This window comes from Haliaeetus albicilla, chromosome 23 (assembly GCF_947461875.1).
Source record: "Haliaeetus albicilla chromosome 23, bHalAlb1.1, whole genome shotgun sequence".
Taxonomy (NCBI): domain Eukaryota; kingdom Metazoa; phylum Chordata; class Aves; order Accipitriformes; family Accipitridae; genus Haliaeetus; species Haliaeetus albicilla.
In genome coordinates, this window is record NC_091505.1 from 25900571 (window position 1) to 25923077 (window position 22507).

General features: G+C 55.3%; 1 protein-coding gene across 3 annotated transcripts; it reads left to right on the forward strand.

Moving 5' to 3' along the window:
• Positions 1-763: 763 nt before the first annotated feature.
• EDA2R (ectodysplasin A2 receptor) lies at positions 764-16143 on the forward strand. 3 transcript variants are annotated; one of them, XM_069811642.1, is made up of 10 exons: positions 764-853; positions 884-930; positions 6536-6646; positions 7345-7523; positions 8360-8445; positions 8758-8922; positions 9453-9599; positions 10074-10564; positions 11187-11235; positions 11534-16143. In XM_069811642.1, the coding sequence occupies exons 3-10, from the start codon at positions 6560-6562 to the stop codon at positions 11827-11829; spliced, it is 1500 nt and encodes a 499-aa protein (XP_069667743.1). In that variant the 5' UTR covers positions 764-853; positions 884-930; positions 6536-6559; the 3' UTR covers positions 11830-16143. The 3 variants fall into 3 exon arrangements, with proteins under 3 accessions (XP_069667743.1, XP_069667742.1, XP_069667741.1); XM_069811641.1 differs by lacking the exons at positions 764-853; positions 884-930 and adding an exon at positions 5093-5117; XM_069811640.1 differs by lacking the exons at positions 764-853; positions 884-930 and adding an exon at positions 5183-5306.
• Positions 16144-22507: the final 6364 nt, after the last annotated feature.

Here is a 22507-nt window from a genome sequence, read left to right on the forward strand (position 1 = left end):
ATTTTAGTTGGGAGTGCGAGAGAAGCCCCTGGCCGTGCTGGTTTGTGTTGCCTGACGTTTGCCTGCCTGGGGACACTGGACCTGCCTACGGTGCGGCAGAGCACAGGTTCCCAAATGGTAAGTGTGGTCACGTATGTGCTCACTCACGCCAATGGCAAGGGGCGGCTGGACGGGGGCTCTTCCACCGGCCGTGAGACGTCTGTGGAAGAGATGCCAAACAAATCCAGCTCTTCGGGAACACGGTCCTCACCTGCGGCTCCCGACTGCCTTCCCACCCCACGGCACCCACTCCCCTGCCGCCGGTGGCTGTCGAGCCCACACGGACACGAGTGGCCCAGGGTTTCTCCTTTTTTTTTTTTCTTTTTTTTTTTTTCTTTTCCACATCGCGGCCGGTAACACCAGGACGCCCCGTCGTTGCTCTCCCAAGACGCCGTGTGGCGCTGCGTGGCTGCCCACCGGTCCGCTCCCAGGCCCTGCGGCTCCCGGCCCCGGTTCCCCTGCCCCCGTTCCCCGGCCCTGCAGCTCCCGGCCCCCGTTTCCCCACTCCCTGGCCCTGCGGCTCCCGTTACCCGGCCCACCGTTCCCTGTTCCCCCGCTCCCCGGCCCTGCCGCTCGTCCCGGTGCTCGGCGCCGCAGCTCAGCGCCGCTCCCGGGAGCCCCGGCAAGGGCCGCTTCCTTTGCATAGCCCCGCCCAGGCGACAGCGCCCACCAATGGGAAGCAGCGGGGCGGCGCGTGGCGGGGCGTGGCGGCGGGGCGCTGCCCGCTGCGCTCCGTTGCACGCGGGTTCCCGCGGAGTCCGGCCGGTCTGGGTCCGCACCGCCCTGCCTGCGCTGCCGGTCCCGGTCCCGGTCCCGGTCCCGGTCCCGGTCCCGGTCCCGGTCTGCACTGCCGGTCTTGGTTCGCACCGTCCTGCCAGCACCGGGACACAGGTAAGCCGCGGGGTCCGCGCACCTGCCCGCCCGCGGCGGTGGTCCCGGCCCTGCCCGGTGCCGGTGTCACCGCCGGGCGGCGGCGGTTGCGGGGGTCGGGGAGACCGGCGGGGGCTGCGGCGGGTCCCGCAACCGGGAGGGCGGCGGCAGCGGTACGCGTGGGCCGCAGCCGGCTCCGGCGGGCGCCTCCGAGCGCTGGCGGGGGAGGGAGAGGGTGGGGGGTACCGGGCCGAGGGGTGCGGCGACCGGAGGATGCGGAGACCGGGGGGTGCCCCGGCGGGGGGTGATGCGAGGCGGTCGTGCCGCCGCGCACCGGGGAGCCCCCTCGCCGAGACGTGCCCGGGCATATCCCGGCACACGCTGCCCGCCCTCCCGCGGCCGGGCGGCGGGGGGCGCCGGCGGGGCCGGGCGGCTCTCGGCAACTCGCCCCGCCTGGGCCGGGCCGGGCCGCGGCCGGGCTCCACGCGTGGGGGGCCGGGGGAGGCGGAGGGCGAGCCGAGGCTTGCGCGGCGGGAGCCCTCCGGCACAGCGGGGCGCACCCCGCGGGCGGCACACGCGTGGGCGGCACGCGCGCGCGTGGGCGGCACCCGCCACAGGCGTCGCGGCGGCAGCCGGTGTGGGACGCGGAGCACGGCACCCCCGTGCCTCGCAGCCCCCCCCACACCCCCCACCCCACTCGGTCCTTTAGGTCCGAGGTAAGGCGCGGGGGGCCTCGGTCCCGCAGGGGCTGGCGGCCGGTGGCCGCGCCGGGCAGCACTTGCTGGGTGGGGTGTTGGGGCGCAGGGTGGTGTGCTCCCCCCGTGAATGCGCTCGAGTGTTCTCGAGGGCACACCGAAGTGGTTCAGAGTAAGTGCTGGTTGCAAATGCTCGTATTTGTAATGGTCGTTATTGAAATTAGGCGATGATTGTCTCTCCTCGGTGTAATCTGTGCGAGTTTGTTTATGGTGGTGTTAAGAATTGAGGAGAAACCCAGGCACTCCGAAGAGACTGAATTATTATCACCTGCAAGACAGTGGCAGTCACTAGAAAGTAGATGTGGGCCAAAAACCAGACAGAAACCCGAGGTTTTACAAACACTGATAGGAGTTTTGGAAATCTCACTTGAGATATCTAATAAGGCAGAGTGTGGATGCCAGAACTTGACAAAAATCAGTAGTTATGGTCCCAATCTGTAATTCTTTCTCAAACCTCTGTGCAGTGAATATAGGAATATAGCCCTGTAGCAGTAACCCAAGTCATCCACGTACTGGAGGGATGTCCTGTTCCTCCAGGACCCTGGATTCTCCTTTCTCGAGCCTGGGTTGTCCAGCACTGTTTGTAGCCTGGCTCCTGCTTCCCCGGGGGAACTGGCGCTCCCCACGGGCACGCGGTGCCAGGGCACCCCTTCGTTTGGGCAGGGACAAACCCGTGTCCGGGTGGGACTCTGCGAAGCTGAATGGGAACAGCAGCAAAACCAGGAGGGATGCTCTCTGTCCTGTGTTGGGGGGGACGGGACAGGGTAGTAGTGTTTCAGATGCCTCCACCTGCAGCTGGAGTGAGCAAGCCGGAGTAGAAAGTGAGCGTTGCAACCTTGGGGCTACTGCAGTGCAGTAACGGGAGATGACACCAGCCCAGAGTGCTTCCTGCCTGAGCTTGGGGTGCTTTCACCTAAAGGAGACATAAGTTCCCAGCCACTTCACATTAAACAATGAGCGGGCAATCTTGTGGGTAGAATTTCCAAATATATTGGAAAACCTGCTGATTTCTAAGCCACTTGGAAAGATTCAGATTTGGCCTTTTTTCCCCACTTTTTGCTTCTCTGAGCAGTCCTTCATCTACAAGGCATCCTACAGGGTGGCAGAGTCACTCTCAGCATGGTTTGTAGCGTAGGGAGGCACAGAGAGATGCTATTCAGACCAAATGAGTGCAGGAGCAGAGGAATGACTGAGCAAGAGACTGGGACTAGACACTGCCAAACGCAAGGCATGCAGTAATATTTTCCAGATAACGTTTCATTTTTTCCTCCCCTCCTTTTCCTTTGCAGTTCTTATTTAGGATTTCAGCTCTCTAGTTTTATGTTCCAATGTATACAAGTATCTCATCTGAGATGCAGTTACTACCTGGCTGTGCTAGTCTGTCATGCAGCAGAGTAGAAACATCCTGTGACGTCCAACTGGTTCGCGCAGTGATGTGGGGGAGCTGCCGCCAGTGTGGGGGTGTCAGAACCCCTGAAGGTGGGTCTCGGCACCCCCCTGTCCCGGGCCAGCAGAGACCCACAGCTTGAGGGGATGGGGTCTGCGCCTGGGGCAGGGACCAGCCTGGCCCATCTCCTGCTGTGGGTCCTGTGCTGCCCTGCCTGTCCCCTGGTACCTGCTGGGCTGTGGTCAGATGGGGAGAACCAGAAGCACTAATGCTTTCACTGATGATTTTTTTTGTACTTTCACTTATTGATTTCCTCACCCTCTTTTTCCTACCAGAAACCATTAGCTGGACGCAAAAGAAATAGTTTAGATTCCCATATAGTCTTAACTTTTTGGAAAATTACATTTTCATGGGGAAAAAGAAAATGACAGAGCTCCAGAACTGTCACAGAGGTGAAGGAACCGCAACTTGCATTGTAGCTCTGCTGAAATGCTTTTTATCTCATGCAGTGAGACTCATTCAGCAACTCATGGTTTTGCTCTCTTGAGTAATAATGCGGTGGGGAGCACACCCTGCTTGCCTTGCTCAGACAAGATGTCTCTTTAAGACAATAAAAGAGTCCTTTAACAAATTATGGTGGTTTTAAGCTAGAAGATGTCATGCATCTCAAAATGATGGCAGTACATTTTGCTTCCCTCCAACCTGTAAGCGCATTGATAGTGTGTCATGTTTATATTCCTCTTTGGCAAATAAAATCTGTTGCTCTGGCAGTCACCTTGAGATTCTGTGTAGTTTCCAAAGAGGTGGGAGGGTTTTGTTGTTTGTTTTTGTTATTTACTTTTGGCTAATTAGGACCAGTTGTTTTAGTTGCTTATTAGACTATCAGAAATTGCTGCTTTACCAGGGCAGTGCTGTGTGGTTTGGATGTATGCTCCACTTACAAATTAAATGTCTTGGTTCTGGTATTGTTAAAATAAGAAGTACAAAAATCCCACAGCTTTGAATTTCATGCCAGATATTCAACAAAGCACTCATTCCATGTATCATTATATTGTGGCTTGAGAAACAGCAGGCCTGCTCTACGCTTAATAGTTTTGCTGGCACGGTTGCGGTGTGCTGTTTCCCCCACCATCCCGGAGTGATACTGTCATGCTGGCAGATGTCCTCACGCGTGGAGTTGCACTGGCACGAGATTCCTTCTGCCTGTGTAACTTTCTCTATTTGGGAAACTGGTTTAAGCTGTGCCTCTTCTGGAGAGAGAGGCTGTGAGGGATGTATCCCTAGCTGCAGGCCCTTCTGAAGTGCAGAGAAGTCCGTAAATATATGAGAGAAAGCGGTCATGTTGTGTTCGCAGGGCACTTTCACTAAAAAGCCTGCTGGTTTGGGTTTTTTTTGTTGTTGTTGGTTTTTTTCCCACCAGAACTTCTCTCTTGTGTTACAATGATGCTTTGGAGAGCAGGTGAAAATCGGTCCCCTTGTTCTCCAGACCCTGGTGGTGTCTTGGCTCCTTTTCTGTTGCCTGCAACGCTATGTCCTACATCTCATGCTCTTGTTACGAGTGAAAGCCTAAATCAAACTCCAGACTCGGGACCAGAACATCAGTGGTGCTGACCCCCCACAATGGGCAGAGGCACCCGCCTCTGGGTGGGGTGTGAGCAGGGGTGCAGGCACTAAGCTCACCGGGAGGTTGGGTTTGGGCAGTTAGTGTGCCAGCCGTCCGAAGCAGTTGTGTATCACCCTTTTGGGGCCTGTCTCCCCCTGGTTTTATTTTTCCTACTGCATTCAGCCTGCAGCTGAGCCCTAACACCAAACCCTGTGCTTCTCCCGGGGCACTGGCACTGACCTCCCTCTTCGCCACCTTCTGAGATAGTGACAAATCTCCTTTATTTATTCGGTAGTGTCAGTAACCTTTACGCTATTTATAGGCTGTGATCATGCCCCTCCCGAGATGTTTGCAAGATAAATTTAGCTCCCTCAGCTTCTCTTCGCCAGTCCTCGCTGGCTTGCGCTGCCTTTCCTTCTAACAGCTAATGAGCCCCAGCCGTGCGCGGGAGCTGCGGCGAGGGGTGACTCACTTTCTATGCTCGTCCGGGGAAGACTTCATCTCAAATGAATCTCGGTCGTTCAGAGCCTGGGGAGCCCGTCCAAGTGTCCGCTTCCAAAAGGCAGCCGGCAAGGGAGTGGTGGGGGATTAGGCAGAGGAGCGAATGCGGAGGAATGCTGCTGTGGGACGTTGTGTTCAGTGCCCGGGAACGGTGTGGATGGGAGGGGAAGGGGGCCGTGGCAGGAGGGGCCGGGGGCTGCTCGGGGGCCCTGCAGTCCACTCCCCACTCTGCTGCTAGAGCCTTGCAGGGGACAGGCATCCTGGCCGAGCCTTTCCTCCTCCTGAGGCTGTGGAGCAGGACGGCTCTGAAATGCCAGGCTTTCCCAGGGGGTTCAGGCTGTTCAGGGTGGTAGTCTTCAAAAGAGCATTTTCAGGTGGTCCCTATTGCTGGCGGGTGTTTAGAAGCTAACAGCTTTTGCTGCCAAGGCTGGTTGAACACTGTTTCTCTCCTGATTTGCTGCACAAGGTTATGGGAACAGCAAAATGAAGATTGGTCTACTGGGGGTGGATTTTATCCCATTTCTGTCGTCACAGTAAGAACCCACTTAGAATATGCAGAAATGAGCAGACAGCCCCAAAACTCTGAATAAACTGCTCAGTTTTGTAGCTTCAGTCCGAGTTGCTTGTTCTTGGCGAGAGGCCAGTCCCGTGATCCCCTGTGAGCCACACTTGCTGAAGGAGCAAACTGTGGCTCCACTGGGGCTGGGGCAGTTCTGCCGTTAACTTCAGCTGAGCCATTAATTCACCTCGGGGAGGCTCTGGATGGTGTTTTTGGGGGAGGTGGGTGCTTGTTCTGCCAGTCCTCTGAGATCACTGTAAGCGAGCCCATGTGGTGCCAGGCTGGTGCAGCGGGGCCACAGGCGTGTGTCCTGTTCTGCCAGGGACATGGCCAGCCACCGACTTTTGGTCATGTCAGACCAACGCAGCCACGCTGGCTGGAACTAGGCTGCCAGATCCCAAAGCTGGGACTTTGCTGGCACTGAGCTTTCTACCAATAGCCTGGGGTACCCAGACCTACAGCCAGTGCTGGCAAAGTCCACTGCCCTCCTGCGAATCGGTGACCTGAGCAATCGGTGGGTTTACCTTAATAGTGGAAATGAAATTCCATTTGCTCCATTGTGAAGGCTGTGACAGGACAGCAAAACCAGGTGGTTCAATGCCAGCCTTGCTGGGAAACCCTTCCTTAGCTGCTGGAGCAGCCTGCTGTGTGGTGGGAGCAGGCAGCCTCCTCCTGCCAGAATGACATCCCTGATGCATGAGAAATGCAGACTGTCATCCTGGCCAGAGCAGAAACTTCTGCCCGGGGAAGGGCATGCTGCTCCTCTTAAAAGTGTTGGGGCTGGCTGTGACCTCTCAGTCTTCTCTTCCTCTCCTCCTCAGGCTCCCTGCCCCTCTCCGGGCCCAATGGTCTGCCAAGAGAGCGAGTACCTGGACGAGCATCGGAAATGCACGCCCTGCAGAAACTGCATGCCTGGGCAGGAGCTTTCCAAGGTAAATCGGCTGCTCTGGAATGACTGGGAATCATCTAGCACCGAGGCTTTTACAGTGCTAGGGGAATCCTCTGCCAGCCTTCCTTCAGAAAGATAATCTTAGGTCCTGGCATGTTGGGAAGAACTGGGACTCAGTAGGAAGGGATGGCGAACAGTTTCGCTCACCCAGGGTAGGAGGGCAAGACAATGGAAGTAGGAGGTGGGAACAGATTTCAGGTTGCTGCTTCAGTTGCCCTCTTTCCTTTTTGCCAATGGAAACCTAAATTTCCCCCCAGTCCGTGGCCCTGAGCGAAGCCGCACTGCCCAGCCAGGCTGCACGCTGGGTGGGTGTGAGCAGGATGCTGCTGCAGGGGTTGCAGCCCAGCTTCGGTGCTGGGAGTCATGTTTCCCACACAGGTGCTCAGCGGGGTCCCCCCCCGCCAGCGATGCCTCCCAGGGCACGTCGCTGCTGGAGCTTTCCTCTTCCCTAAACACGTCTGGTGGGCCACGGCTGGGCAGCAAACGGCTTCCCTGCATGTCTCCGTCAGAGCTGCTCTGGTGGCGTCTGCTCTCGGCTGGGTTCTGAGGACCTTTGGCATGCGCGGTGACCCCTCCACCCTTTGCCCCCAAAGAAGGGACGCCATTCCCCTCGGTACCGCTTCGGGACCTGAAGCAGCTCCTCGCTGCAGCCATGCACCCGACCTCATTCGTGTTTTGCAGGACTGTGGTGACGGCAGCGGGGGGGATGCGCAGTGCGTTGCCTGCCCTCCCAGGAAGTTTAAGGACAGCTGGGGGCATCATGGCTGCAAGCCCTGCCTCTCCTGCAGCCTCATCAACCGCATCCAGAAGTCCAACTGCACGGCGACGACCAACGCGATCTGCGGGGAGTGCCTGCCGGGGTGAGTGGGGCCGGATTCTGTGGTGGTTGCACCTGGGAGCATGCAGGGGGGGATGGACAGAGGGGTCTTTATCTGAGGCCACCCAGAACATGGGACATAAGAGGAGGCCTGGTGACTCAGGGCTGCCTTTTTGAGGACACTGCTAATGACATGCAAATCGGACCCATCCGATGGCCCCTGTGTAGCCCCAAAGAAGGGAACCTGAAGGGTCCCGTGAACGAGCAGTGGAAGAAAACTCCTTCCAGGCCCAAGTTGTTCCTGTGGACACCAGGGTGGCTAAGCCCTGGAAGATGAGTAGCTGTAGACCGCCAGAGTTGGTGGTCCCCAAAGAAATGGACAGACCATGCCTGGGTGAAGGGTTTAAGGAGTTGCTGAAGTGAAGATTGCCGCATACAACCAGCATGCGAAATGCTCGAGGGCTGCAGACCACGTGCTGGTGAGCAGTGGGACTCGGGACAGAGCAACAAGTTGGGGCTCTGGTTTATGAGCCTCCTCCCAGACACAGTTGTAGGCTGGGGTGTTTCTGTGGCTTCATGGAGCTATTGACCACTGTCAGCCACTTTAGTAGATGGGGGGGGGGGGGGGGGCAGTTCGAGTGATGTTACTCCTTGGCCAAAGTGGCAACAGACATGAAAAAGTAGCTGTGGATACGGCTTCAGCCAGTGATGGAGAGACCCGCTGCCTTGGGGCGTCCCAGCCTGCCAGGGCGGGATTGTGGGGGGCCGGCTCTCCCCACGCTGCTGTGGGGTGGACAACATGCCTGTCTCTCCAGAGCCGGGCTGGCCAGGGCTCACTGTGAGGCCGTGCGCTGCTGAGACCCTCTGCTCTGTTGGCAGGTTTTACCGCAAGGCACGGATCAGTGGGCAGCTGGACTGGGAATGCATCCCTTGCACCAAGCAGACGCCTTCTTCCGAGCCTCAGTGTACGTGCTGTCCCTCACCGGTGGTGGGGCGAGCTGCTCTGGGGCAGGGCGGGTGGTGTGGGCACGGTGGAGCAGGTTAATGGTGCATGCGAAGTCATCGTGACCGTGTCAAAGGCGTGCACTTGGATGTGCACCATCCTTTCACCAACACTGCTTGCTGGCCAGCCTACTCCGCTGGCCACAGCACAAGCTGATGTCCTGCAGACCTGCTGGAGGAGGCACGGTCATTGCGTATGAAGAGGGACGGGCAGCGAGAGGGTGGCCCAAGCTTCGGGGTTAGGCTCCAATGTTTTGTGGCTGGTGTGTTTGCAGGTCGGTCCAGAACAAACCTGGTGAAGGTAGCCGTCCCCACCGTACCGCCGCAGGACACAGCCCTTCTTGCACTGACCAGCAGCGCCCTGGTCATCATCGTACTGGTGCTTCTGGCACTCTCCATCATCTATTGCAAGCGGTTTTGGAAGAGCCAGTGCCAGCGAGGTGAGTCAATGCCCATGGTGCTTCTCCTCCTTCTCCCTTTGCTGGTCACACATGCCCGTGCCCCCTTCTCGCTGTGTAGAGCATTGCCCCGAGCATTGCTGCTTTTGCAGCACACAGTGACCCAAACGTTCCTCTGTTCATGCAGAATAAAAGCCTCATCCTGCTTCTTAAATCTGCAGGACCTCTCTTGTGCTTTGCCTGCTCAAAGACACGGAGGAGCCTCCCTCCTCCTTAGTACCAGAATTTGGAGGAGAATGCTGTTTCACAGTCAGAACTGGCGATCCTCTCTTCCTGGGGTTTCTGGGGGGTGGGCTGAGGCTGAGTGGCTCTTGGCAGGGCAGGGCCGGAGGACTGGTGAGGGAAGAGGGCAGTAGGTTTGGTGGCTGGGGTCGGGGCACCTTGGCATCCAGCAGCGTGCCAGGGAGCTGCTGGCTCCCGGCTCCTTGCTGGCAGACGTACCACACAGCTGAGGACGTGCTGGGGAAGGAAGCCAAGCCTTCGCTCAGACTGGTTCTCCTCTATCCTCCAAGTCTTCCTGAGGACTCAGAACTTCTCGGGCCAGCGAGCAATGTTCCCGACGGCGGCAGCGCCCGGCAGATTCCTGTGCGAGGAGCAGATGTCTGGTCCCTGCTGCCTGGGTGTGAAGAACCTGAGCCCCTGCTACAGGCAGGCAGAAGGTACCTGCTCCTGCCGCCCTCCTCTTTCTTTGGGGGAGGGAGGGTGGTGCTGGGCTCTGGCTCGTATGGTCCTAGGGCCTACTGAGATGCCCTTAGGCAGGAAGGATGGAGCTGGATGGTGTCCGAGTCCCACCAACATGAAATCTGGGACCTCTCTTAAGGAACGCTTGCAGACCTTGTACCAGAAATGCTGGTGTGCACCCCTGGTGGCTCCTGAGCCCCCCCCAGCCTGCTCCTGCTCTTCCCATGACTGGGGGAGGGATCGACCCCGCTCAAAACTTGGCAGAAAGGCACAAAAGTGCCTTTCCTCAGTGGTGGTGCAGGGGACGGGTGTCTGGTCTCTGGCAGGGTGCTCCCAGCTCTGCCCGCAGGCCCTGGGCCAGTGGGTTTAACGGCGGGGCTGGCAGATCCCCCCCTGGAAGGGGCCAGGGCAGATCTGGGGCTTCGCTGAGCCGTGCCGGTTTCTGGTTTCAGGCCCCGTGGAAGCGGTGCAGTTCATTTCGGACGGGGAAGCCGTGGGTCTCCAGCTCCCCTCTCTCCAGCCAGAGATGGACTTGCCACCGGCTATCGCGGTCAGCGGTGCCTCCAAAGCCCAGCTGGGCAGGAGCCTCCTGGAAAGCCAGCCCCTCATCCGGGCATCAGGCCGCAGCGACTGCCTGGCCGGGGTCCTGCCGCCCTCCGACCCCCGGCAGGGCCAGACGGGCACGGCGGAGGCACTGGCCCCCCTCTCCTCCTGTGCCTCTGAGATGCAGCACAAGTGGCCGCACGCCCCGGTGGAGTGCACTGAGCTGGACCTCCAGAAGTTCTCCACCCAGGCGGAGTTTGTGGGCGGCGAGCGGCCAGAGGACGCGGTGAGCCGGGCGGCGCAGAGGAACCCGGCAGAGAGCGGTGGCACGGGGCGGGAGGGGGCCCGGCACCTGCCCTCCACCTTCCCGAATCCCACCGCTGAAAGTGGGGAGCAGCCGGTAAGTTCCTCCAGCCCTGTTGCTCCTCCAAACTGCCGCTGGACGCTCGGGGCTTGGGCACGGGGTGCTGGGCTTGCTGGTGGATTGGGGATGTAGACTAAGGTTCATTAATATCTGGGACTAACTGGTAATTACCAAAAATGATTTGCCAGATGTTTAGTGATGTGTCACTCAACAGGCTGTCAGCCATGGAGATGTGACCTGCTGGGGTGGTTTCAAACACCCAAAAGACGAGTCAGTTTATTGAATGTATAAGGATATCTTTAACTGATGTGCTCTGCTGAGTCCTCTTGCTCTCCAGAAAGCTGACCTGGCTGTGGGGGGAGCTGGTTCCTCCTCCCTCTCTGGTGAGCTCGTAATGAACCCGGTGACTAACATCGTTGAGGCTCAGAAAATGTCTGGCAGAGAGATGCGTTTAACAGCTTAGCTCCAGGTGACCGTTTATGGAAGCAGTTTGCTGGGAGGCCCTGGAGCATCCCAAGGAGGTCGTTGACTCCGTGGGATGGCAGCACTGGAAAGAGAAGTGCTGTTCCCCTGAGCCTCTGTGACGGCCCTGGGAGCAGCAACAGGCATCGCTGTTCTCACCAGACTGCCGCCAACCTCGGGGTCTTTGTCTTGCCAGGTGGATGATGCCCAGAGCCTTGTGACTCAGATCAGCAGCACGGCGAAGGGTAAGTGTCTTTCCAGCCTTGCCTTTGTTCTCCAAGTATTGGGGTAGTGAAGAGAGGCAGATTCTCGGAAGGGAGCTCCTCCAGAAGCCCATGTCACCAGTTACCAGCCTCCCCGGGACTGAGCCAGCTCCATGTTGCTGAGCGCTGAAAGTGATGTTGGAGGAGGTACCTGCCCTGGCAGGGTGGCGTTTCGCCTGCTCAGCAGGGACAAGGGGCTGGAGTCTCGCTGCTCTGTTTACCCTTATCCTAGCCAGATGGGTTGGTTTCTAACCCCGCTTTGCTGTGTTGCTGCCCCCAGGTCTCCCAGTAGCAGAGCTGCCCCATTCCTTGGTGCAGTCACTTGCCTTCTTGTTGGACCCTTCCTTGAACGGTGTGAAGAACTTCAGCCATGTGGCCCTGGAACTGGGGGTCGCACCCCAGTTGCTGGGACGGATGTCTGGATTTGAGCAGCTCGTCGCTCACTTCACCTACTCGGGAGATACGGTCACCATCCCAGTCCTGGCCCAAGCTCTGCAGCGGCTCCAGCGGTTCGATGCCTTGCTCCTGCTCTGCGACCACTTTGTGCTCAGCCAGGCTCAGGGCCGCCAGCGCTAGAGAGGACGGGGAAGGGATGGAGGAGGCTCCAGGCACTGTGTGTACTGGTACGGGAGAGGTACTGCTGGCCCTGCGGTCACATAATCTCTCTGGTGTGCACGTGGGGAGTACGTGGAGATGGTCTTTGCATCACAGAACAGAAGGACGCGAGGGGGAGCGTTCCTCCTCAGGGGAGAGCCGAGGGGCTGCAGCCGTGCCTCCTCCCAGCCTCCCCATGGGAGGGTTCACTCAGACCCCTCTGCGGGCCATTTTTCTCCAGCTGCGGTGACCCCCTTGTCCTGCAGTGGAGTGCCATCAGTCACTGTGCCACCCGCGCCGCGGTGCTCTCGCTCTGCAGTGAGCCCCCGTGCTGCCCCTGCTGTTGGCGTGGGGTCCCTCGGCCACGGGGCTTGGTCTCCGCAGGCAGCCACCCTCCTACGGGGCATCACCTCCCTCCCATTCCCGCTTTCCCGTCCTTCATCTGGCCCGTGCTCTGCTCTCCCAGGTGCCGGTTGCCACTTTCCCAGTTTACTTTTCGCTCGCTCCTCTCCCTCTGTGTTGAAGACAGTCCTCGGCAGAGGACCTGGCCATGGCTGCTGTGCCGGGCTCCAGCCTTGTGTTTCCCTGTGCCACTCTGGCACCTTCCCCTTCATGTCCTTTTTTTGAAGCAGTGCAGTTTTCCTGCAGGAGTCTCAGACTGATCCCCAGGGCTGGTTGATGTATGTCCTTCTTGCAGCTCGGTGCTGTGGCTGCCGGCCTGGGGAGGGTGCTGGCTCAGTCCCCGGGCTCCTACCGTGTGCCCTGGTCCCACGGACGTCTGCTGACTGCCACCTCCATGCGCCGGGGCTTTGCAAACCACCCGGCTGCTTCACCACCATGCCCCAGGGAGCAGCCAGCACCAGGCAGCAGCTGGAGGCTGAAGCTGTGACCGTGGCTGCGTCACAGTCCGCAATGACGACCCTGTGCTGGTCATAGCAGAGCTGCCTTGTTTCAAAATCTTTTTTTTTTTTTTTTTTTTTTTTTCCCCTGCCTAAAAATGACCTAATTTTCTCATTTCTGGGAGTAGCTGCTAGGGAGAGGAGCACCCTTCTGCTTCTAATTTCTTCCTGGAGGATTTGTTGGAGCTTGCAATGGTCCCGCCTGTGCCGGGCGCCCCTGATTTCGGCTGTCGTGCCCCGGGGCTGTTCTCCTGAATCCGCGCCCAGCCTCTGGGGCGGTACACAGGGTTTTGCCCCCTGATGGACGGGCCTTGGGGGGGATGCGGCGGGAGCCCGCGCCGGAGCCGAGCGCTGCTCCTGCCCGTCTCTCTGCAGTTTGGCATGTCTGGCGGGGGCGAGTGCCTGCGCGCAGGGCGAGGCGGCGCGGGGGCGGCCAGGCATGTGGGGAGCTGCCCCGGCGCGGCTGCCAGCCGGCGTGGGGCCAAGGCGGCGGTGCCGGCACCCGGCCGCGGATGCCGTTCCTGCTGAGGTCATGGGCAGAGCAGCCGGCGGGCGCCGGCGACCCGCAGCTCTCCGCGACCGGCCGTTCAGGTGGCATCCCAACAGCGTCACCCTGGGTTGTCCCGGGACCCCTGGGCGGCATCGCCGGGGCTGAGCCGGCGGTACTCGCTTCGTTGCTTTGTCCCTCAACGCTGCGGCTGGATCCGGCGAGCGGTTTCTGCGTTCTCCCCTGTCACCGGTGGCCGTGGCCGGGCCGGCGGCGCGGCGGTCGCCAGCAAGCGGCACTGTTACCCTGCCGCCCGCCCGGGCACCCGCCGGGCATCCCCGGCTGAGCTCCCGTTTTTTGCCTTTTATCTGACCACAGTACTCGGAAAAAGCGGGCGACCTTCTGGGAAGGCAGCCCTTTCCTCAGATCTGCCCGCACGCGGGTATTAATAGCTGCTGTTCTTTTTTCTTTTCCCCGTTAAATGCTGTTAAGACTTGAACGTGCTCAGGATGTGGTTAGATAAGGGGAGGCCCGGGCAGTTTCAGCTTGATGTGACACTTTCTCTCCCCTGCTGTTTGTTTCTTCCAAAGGCAAGGTCATTTTATTGCTCTTCGCTCCGCAAGGCCCAGAAGTATTAGACCTTGTACCCATTTTAGGCTGGGGTTAGTCAGGCGCTCGTTACACAGTCGGTCTGTTACAGAGCAGTCGGGAAAAGTATTGCTAAAGCAAACACAGCCCGGGGTCAGGGTTTTTTCATTTGAGGTTTATCTGCGGCAGGGAGAAAACATTTGGATTAATCACATAACAAAATTGAATAAATATTTAATCCCTCTGTGGACACACTTAGTCACTTCCAGCGGGAGCGAAGATAAATTCACCTACAGCGTCTGAGTCAGAGCATTCATGCAGCTCAACTTGTCAGCTCTGGCTTTGAAGTTGGAACTGGTCTGGGTGGGTGGCTTGTCCTGCGTGTCCCTGTGTATGCGTGTCACTGGTGCCACCAGTGAGTGGTCCCTCGGGGTGCCCAGAGCCATGAGCTGGCCTCCTCCTGTCCCACGGCAGCATCGGGAGCAAGGGATGGGCAGGAACGGCTGTTAAATTAAAAACACTGAATAATGAGGAAATCGTCCCACGTGTGTGCTGCAGGTCCTTGCGTTTGTCCCTCCCACACATGCTGAGCAGTTCTGCTGGTGTGCCAGTGGGTGGGCTCTGGACCCACTGGATGGATTATTTTTAAAATTTTTTTTCTCCCTTTAAAGAAATCAACCCCATTCCCTTCATAGTTTTTAAGGTAAACTATTATTTTTCACCTGTTTGATGTCTGAGCAATATTATTCACCATCAAAACTCAACCTCTGCCTCGAGGCTGAGGAGGTGGCGCGTAAGGTGGGTGTGTGCCGTGCCATATACAATGTGCAGGGTGGGTTTGTGCGCATCACATACAATGTGTAGGGTGGGTTTGTGCCCCTCTGGGTGCTGCCCCTTGAGCCCCTCACTGCCTGCCGCGCTGGAGTGGCAGGAGCTGGCAGTGCAAGGCAGGGGTGGTTTTAAGTGTGTTATAACTGTTCTCAGTCCCACCCAGAGCCTCATATGCGGTCTCAGTGCAAGTCGCCGTGGTTGGTGCTCCAGGGAGGCTTGACCCCGCATGAGAGCATTGCAGGACAGGGATTTTCAGCTGTGGAATTTTATATTTTACATTACACATTTTACAGCCCCAGCTCCCAAGGGCTGTTCCCCACTTTCACTGGTGTCTGTGGCGGGCACCCTCCTTCCAGCTGTGGTGACAAAAATCAGCTGTGTTTACATGGGCCAAAACTTCTACAGGTGGCCTTTAACTTACCCCGCTGGGGACCCTTTTGGCTGGATTGCCGCAAGCCCAGCTAAAGCCCTCGGGAGATGGGGAACCATGAGAGCCTGAAAACAGGCAATAACGCTGCAATTTGGACATCAGAAATGGTGGCAGTCCCTGGGCGGTGAATTTCTTTAGCTGGGAACCAATGGACTTGATACTTGACTTTTGCTTTTTTAATAGTATTTTCAGCACAATACATGGAATGTAAGGGAAGGAAATTCCTATAGCGCTGGATCTCACGTTGCAGCATCAGGAAGCTGTTCATGCCAAGCTGGCATGGCTCAAAAACAGTTGAAAGAAATCAAGTAATTCAGCATCTGTGCAAAATTTAGCTGGGGCTGAACAGTGGAAATACTCTTGTGCAGTGGGATTATTTTTTTACAAGTGATTGGTTTTGACACCACTCTTGTCTGGAAGTCTGATTTGCAGAGGAATTTATATGATAAGTTTAAATCCAGCCCTGTTCTGGAAAGCTCTTAAGTGTAGACTTAAAATAGGCATATACTTAAATCCTATTAAAGTGTTAATTAAAATGAACAATTAGTACATCCTTGGGTGCTTTTCTTGAACAGAGTGCTTATAAGAATTGTACCTTCAATATGCTCTTAGAGAAGCGGGCAATACTGAAGAAAACTCAGTTTTAATCATCTGGGCACACTTCTCAGAAAAGTCTGCAAGTGTTAGGGGGAAATGCCCTGTGTGTTTTGGATTACTTAATAATGCAGACTCTGGTGCTTTTTTTAGGAAAATAATAAATACATTTCTGTAGCCATGGCTTACCTAGGGGAATACATGGTATTTTTTATGGTGGATGTTATTTTTCTTTAAGGTTATGAATAGGTTATTTATATTTTTGTAAATTCTGTGTCATTACCATTGTAATTCTGAAGTAGAGTTGTTCCTGTTGTTTTGGGGGTGATGTCTGTATTCAAATAAAGCAGTAGCTGAAGCTCCTGCCCTTTTTGTTAAACAAGGCGTGTGTGCGTGCCCCACATTCCTCCCAGACCTGGTGCTCTCGAATGCTCTATGTTTGTAGTTGAATAAATTTCAGAGCTGGAGGTGGTGATGCTGGCTGAGTTTTGATTCCTCTCCCCTCCTGCCTGCGGGTCTGTCCACTGGGCAGGAGCGTGCGGACGAGCGTGGCCCCAAGCCCCCCCTGCCCGCCCACGGGTATGGGCAAACGCCACGCAGTGCGGACCCAGCCGTGTGCCCTGGCCACGGGGTCCGGTGGAGGGGTCTGTCTGGCAGGGGCAGGCAGCACTTCTCATAGAGGGATGCTGTTGCAGCTGAGTCCAACGTGACCTTGTGACGCTGGTGTGGGAATGGGGCAGGAATGGCTTGAGAGGAGCGGCCGCGGCCCCCAGTCCCTTCCCCATGAGGTGCCTGCCCCAGTCAGGGGGCATCGGCTGCTGTTGTGCAGGTTTAATCTTCCTCAGAAGGGTCAGATCCTAGGTGGGGTACATTGCGTGGCCTGGGGATGGGGAGGAGGCAGAGACTGCATAAACGATGCCCAAGGAGATCCCGTTCCTGAAGCTTTGCTGAGGAGCAGTTGTTCTTTAGGCTCGGTAATTACAGTGCTCATTAAGTCTGTTCATGCCCTTACACTTGGTCTGTTCTTTAAAATAATTATTAGAATGAAGGATATGATGATTTTCTTTCCTAATTAAAGCTATTATACTTCTCCGAACTCTCGCAGGCTTTATATGTGCTTGCACTACTACAACTCATTCCTAGTGTGAAGAATACCCATATGCGATGCTGGTGTATGCAGTCCTGCATCGCTAGCTGTGCCTCTGCCATTAATGCAATACAGTTAAGTGTGGATAGAGCAGCCTCTGAAATCAAGGCCCAGAAGAACCAGTCATTCCTCACCAAATGCAAAACCATAGTGTCAGCAGAGGTATTTAGCATGTGTGGTTTCCAAAGAAGCCTTTTCCATGGAGCTCCCTGGGTGCGTGGGGCCTCTGGTTTTGCAGATGCTTGAAATAGTACACTGGGAGTTAACAGGGAAATGAACTTGCTGCTGTACTGAGAGCAACCAGCCTTACTGAAGGTCTGCAAGGGGTAAGTGATCCTAATGTCTCTGCCTGTGCCGAGTAAAACTGGGGGTGGATGGTGCAGGCAGGCGTGCTGCAGGCTCAGGAGGAGCCCAGCCCTCCCACGGGTGAGGCAGGTCTTGGGATGTGGGCTGAGAGCCCGGTCCGTGCGGAGCAGCTTGCCTGGGGCCACTGGCACACTGCAGGAAGGCCGTCTGGAGGAGAGTGCCGGAGGTGTCTTTGTTGGGAGAGCAGCCTCTTGTGTGCTCGTGGGATGGGAATTCCGAGTACGCCTTGCCTTCCCTTCAAGTGATTCCTGGATTTGGGGCTGTAACCATCCAGGACTTTGGATTCCCAGGTGTCTGAGGACTGGACACGCTGCAGTAGGTAAGGTGTGGGTGGTTTTGGCCCTACCTCAAGGGTCTGCTCTTCTGGAGAAGTCCCTGGGGTGACCACTCCCATGCAAAGCAGACACTTACACCCAAACGAGGAGCTCCCTGTGAACAAGAGGTTTACACCCTGCTCTTCTCCTTGCCTCAGAGTGTTTGTGTTGTCTGGTCTCGTCTGATTTTTGGCTGGTGCACAAGGAGCGATGATAAGCCACATTCCCCTCAAAGTACTTGGGATTCTCGTTCTCAGCACTGTGATAAGAGGTAGACATCTGTGGAGCAGAGCTGGCAGAAGGAACATAGGTACTCCATGCAAGCAGAGAGGTGTGGGGTTGAAAACCAGCTCCGAGGTGGTCAGAACAAGGCTGACTCCTACCCTCTCCAGTTCCTGGTGCCTCATCAGCCACAATTTGCAGAGAGGCTGGCAGTATAACAAGATGCTGGAGTACACGTGATCCTCACCTCAACTGCCTCCGGGAGGAACATCAGCTGGGATGCAAAGCTGTACAAAGGCATTCAAAGCACACGGACCGACTGCTTGACAAGCCTCCAGTTCCAGAGGAGGATGCCAGTAAATGCCATTTGACCCACACGAGGCATGTGCACTGGGTGTTCTCCTAAGCTGGTCTCTGGAGCAGGAATGCAGACGTGTCCCCTGCCTTTCACAGCAGCCACAGCTTGCAGCCAGTGATCCTGCCAAGCCAAATACTCCTGACCAATTGGTTTTTGCTTTAAAGAATGTGGCTGAAATGTGTGGGATGTTGAGATACATCACCTGCATCCCCTGACAAAGTAACTGCAGAGGTGGAGACGAATGACTTGTGCAGACCAGTAAACCCTGAGCAGACTTTATCCAAGACCTGCTGAGGTGCTATTGCAAGTGAAGTGGGGTCTTTGCATCCTTCTCACAGGGGACTCCCATCTGAGGGCATGTCCATCTGCCCAATGAGCAGATTCGCAAAGGGGAGTGGATGAAGAGGTCTGGCCAGGCTGAAGGAAATGTTCCTGCTAATGAAATGCTCTGGGTGTGATCCCGCATGGCAGCCTACAGCAAGAGCCAGGCTAATTAATGAGCCCTGTATTAACAGTGACTGCCAGTGAGTGCATGACCTGTGAACAGTTAAGTCAGGTGAGCTTTCTAAGGTTTCCCTCGTGCAGATTCTGGAGGCACAGAGCAAGTGCTTTTACAGTAAGAAAGACTTTTTTCCTGAAACCCTGTGTTTGCTTCTCCATCTTTGGTCTGGGATGGTCTGGATTAAAAATGTTGCATTAAAATACAGACCAAAAATCTGTACTTACAGGGAGGAGAGGGCAGGAAAAGGGACTGCGTGACCAGAGAAAGGCTGTCCTTGTCTCTGTAGGAAAGGGTCAGAAGAGGGAAGCACGTGCTCCTTGGCGGGGGTGTGTGTGTGGGGGGTGACTAAATGGCAAAGCTGGGGTGGAGCGAGCAAATAGCAAAAATCATGAAGAGTGCTTTGGCAGCTCTCCTGCTTTTGCACTTCCTTTTCTTGCCTACCCTATAGAAAGCTATAATGTTTGAACACAGACCAACAGGGTCTGAAGAAAAGTGGGCCACCATGAATAGGAGTGGCAGAAAACCCAGCGGCAGCAAGGGGAGGCGAGCCCTGCGCAGCTCGGCGGAGGTTTAAGCTGGCACAGTTACTCCATTAGCACATGCAGATGCCTGATTGCATTCAATTACAAGACAGTTAGAAGAATCTTTCACAAACATTCAGAGCGCGTTTCAGATGGGTTGAAAACTGTCCCGTTGGATTTTTATGTCAGTAGAGTGTACCTTAAGCCAAGTCATTAACATCTACTGACATGGCATGAATAGTTTGGCAGAATTTAGGTAGGCAGCCGGGCACCAAACTGCACCTGGAGGCTGAGCAGTAAGGAAACTACATTCCTCCAAAGGTTTCCTTCAAACACCTGCGCAGGCTGTCCTTGGCCCCAAGGGTGGGACAACCATGCAGGAGAGGAGGAATGTGCTGCTGGCTTTCCCCATGCTGGCACCCGTGGCTGGTCTCTGCTCTCAGCCCAGTGCCCCAGCGTGCGAGGTTGTCCCTGGCCACGCAGACCCTGCTGGTGGGGGGAGCAGAGCCAGGGCTGTGCTCCGAGCATCCCCCCAACCCCATGCCCAGCGGCAGTGGAGGCTTTTAGGTGAGGGGTGGAAACAGCAATGCAGTGACTGCCTGCGGTAGAGGGTCTGGCCATGTGCTCCAGCTTCCCCATGCACGTCCATTACGAGCAGGAAAGAGCAGAAACCCCAGGGGACCGATGGCGGGGAGAGAAGGGGATTCACAACAGTGAACTCGAGGAGAAAGCCAGTAATTCGATTTCAGCTTGTTTTTGTGTCAGGATGGACAGGCCCAGGTGATGCTCAGCTCCTTTGTGCTCTGCCACTGCTCCTCGCATGGGAATGGCTCATCCCCGTAGGCATCGGTTGCACATAGTGCCAGTTGCACTTAGCACTGTAATAAACCACTTCTCCCGCTGGGCTCATCTTGCTTAGCCCTACACCTCCGTGCTCTCCTTGACAGAGTAATGGTGGCACTGACCCTTTTAAATCCAGTCTGCACCAATTTCTGTGTGCTCCTGTCTCCTCTGCATAGGGGGCTAGAGGACAGTTAATTAAATTTTGGTTGCTAAAAATGAAGACTTAAATCCGTTAGAGAGAACTGAATTTCCAGTCCCAAGTTTCTTTCCTTCTTCGCTTTCCTCTCCTTCCCCACAGGTGATTTCTTTATTGTTTGTTCTCTGATTTTCCCATTTTGTATTTTCCACAGGCTTTCCCCTGTGTGCACAGTTCTCATGTTACTGCTTCTCTGCAGGACACAAGGGCAATTACAAGTGAATGAAAACACACATTTTACAGCACATTATTGAATTATTGAATGGGTTTGCCAGGAGACAGAAATTTATTTTTCTTCTACCTTCCAAACCTGTGGGCAGGCTCACAGGGTCTCTCCAGATGCAGTTTTCAAAAAGCAGCTGAAAAGCTTCGCAGTGCATGTGTTTGGGATGCCAGCATCTCTGGCTATGCATCACCTGTGCAGCAAGTGCAAGTATCACCCCACAGCTTTGCTGGGCAGATGAAACTGCACCCAGGCCCAGGGACTGTCTCTGCCATTAGATTCCTCCCAAATTTGAAGAAGGGATCCCACCCCGGCTCACGCTGCCCTCGCTGTGCACATGGAGGGCTGGGGAACTGGGCATAGTGTTTAGAGGATTAGGGGGACATTGTTGAGAGCAAACCCTCTCAACTGGAACAAAAGTGGGACTAACAACCACCAAAGAAAAAAAGAAAAGATTAAAAATGGGAGCCTGATTCCTTTTATTGGCAGCAGAAGTTAATTTTTAAGGGAAAATATTGCAGCTCCAATCACAAAGCCTTGCTGATGAAATACAAACAGTCTGTCTTCAGGAACAGCCCAATGCCAATAATTATTACTATCTGTCAAAAATACGTAATTATTCCAGTGACATTCCTGTATTCCTTCCCTGAGACCTGGTGGTAAATGAAGCTTTTTGAGACTGGCCACCCTATTTCTATGTGACAATTATTATGTTAATGGGAGCCAATAGAGTGGCTAATGGGCTGATTTTGGATTTGAATGCAGCTGCATTGGGGAACAGAGTTTTAGCAGAAGAATAAAGTGGTTTTGCAACCCGGTCAATACATCTTCAAACTCCCCGTCACATCCTCCTCTGACTGGTTTTAAGGAATTATTGGATTACAAATAAATACCCCAATCAAATACAATAACAACAGGGCCGATTTTCCTAATTTCTTACCTCCTATAGTTAATTTAAAACAAGTAGGAGCAGTGAGCACACGATGCCTTGGGGTGTTTGCCATCAAAGGCTGGATGAGTCAGACATGACCCGAACCCTGATGCTGCTCGGCGAGCGCCGCAGGACCCGGAGTACATGGCGAGGGCTGCTCCGTCGGCTGAGGTCTCCCCCTGGTCGTGTCCAAGAGGGTCCTCCCAAAGCATGCACCCCCTCACCCCAGGCACTGATGGAGATGTGCTCCTGTCCCGTGGCACATGCGCTGCAGAAAGATATTTGAAAGGGCATCCTAGCACCCACAGTGTGTGTACGCATACATAGGTATATATCAATATAAATGAAACGTAATGGAGGAAAGGCTCATATCCTCCACTTAGTATATGGAGGGGCAGCAGAGGATGTATTAGCAAGGCTTAAAACAACAAACAGGAAAATACTGCAGTTCCTCCCACCGTTACCCTCAGTCTCTCCTTCCTTTGCAATGACCAGGGGAAATGCAAAGGCAAAACAAAAAATTTGACAACTTGGCTTCAGAAAGAATAGGTAATTCTTGCTTGGCCACTGAGGCTGTTTGTGGTCTGGCACAAGCTGAGACCAGTGCAGGGGGACAGCTGGGACTGGCTGGCCAAGCTGAGATGGGAGGAGAGGCCGAAGGATGTGGGATGCAGGAAAGGCAAACCAGGGCAGAAAGCTCGAGTTGCTGGGAGGCTACGAGGGGAGGAAGCAGGAGACGTCTGTGGGAGAGCTGTGAGTGCTAAGGTTCACGTCGTCATTTGGCCATTACACACCATCGTTCCAGGCAGGGCTGGATGCGAGATGCCACGAGCACTACTTTCTAGCAAAGTACTCGGGTTTGCATGGCCATTAACTTTGCCTCGTGTAAGTAACTTCCATGGATTTTTTTACCACATTCTGTCTGCCTCAGAGTAATCCTGTTTTTATTGGAAAACTCCACATGAAAGAACTAAGCTTTTCCCAAGAATGAGGTTAGTGGAAAACATGTTTCATACAGATGTACACATACAAGATCTCATTAATCGTATCTGGCTCACATTTAGCTGAAAATGGCAGTACCTGTAGCATGATGCATAGGCACAAGAATGCCAATTTTCATAGGAAGCTTTAATTTCCTACTTTTTTACTCTTTGAGTCTCCAACTCTCATGTTCTTCACAGCCATGTTTTAGAATGTTTTGGGGTAGA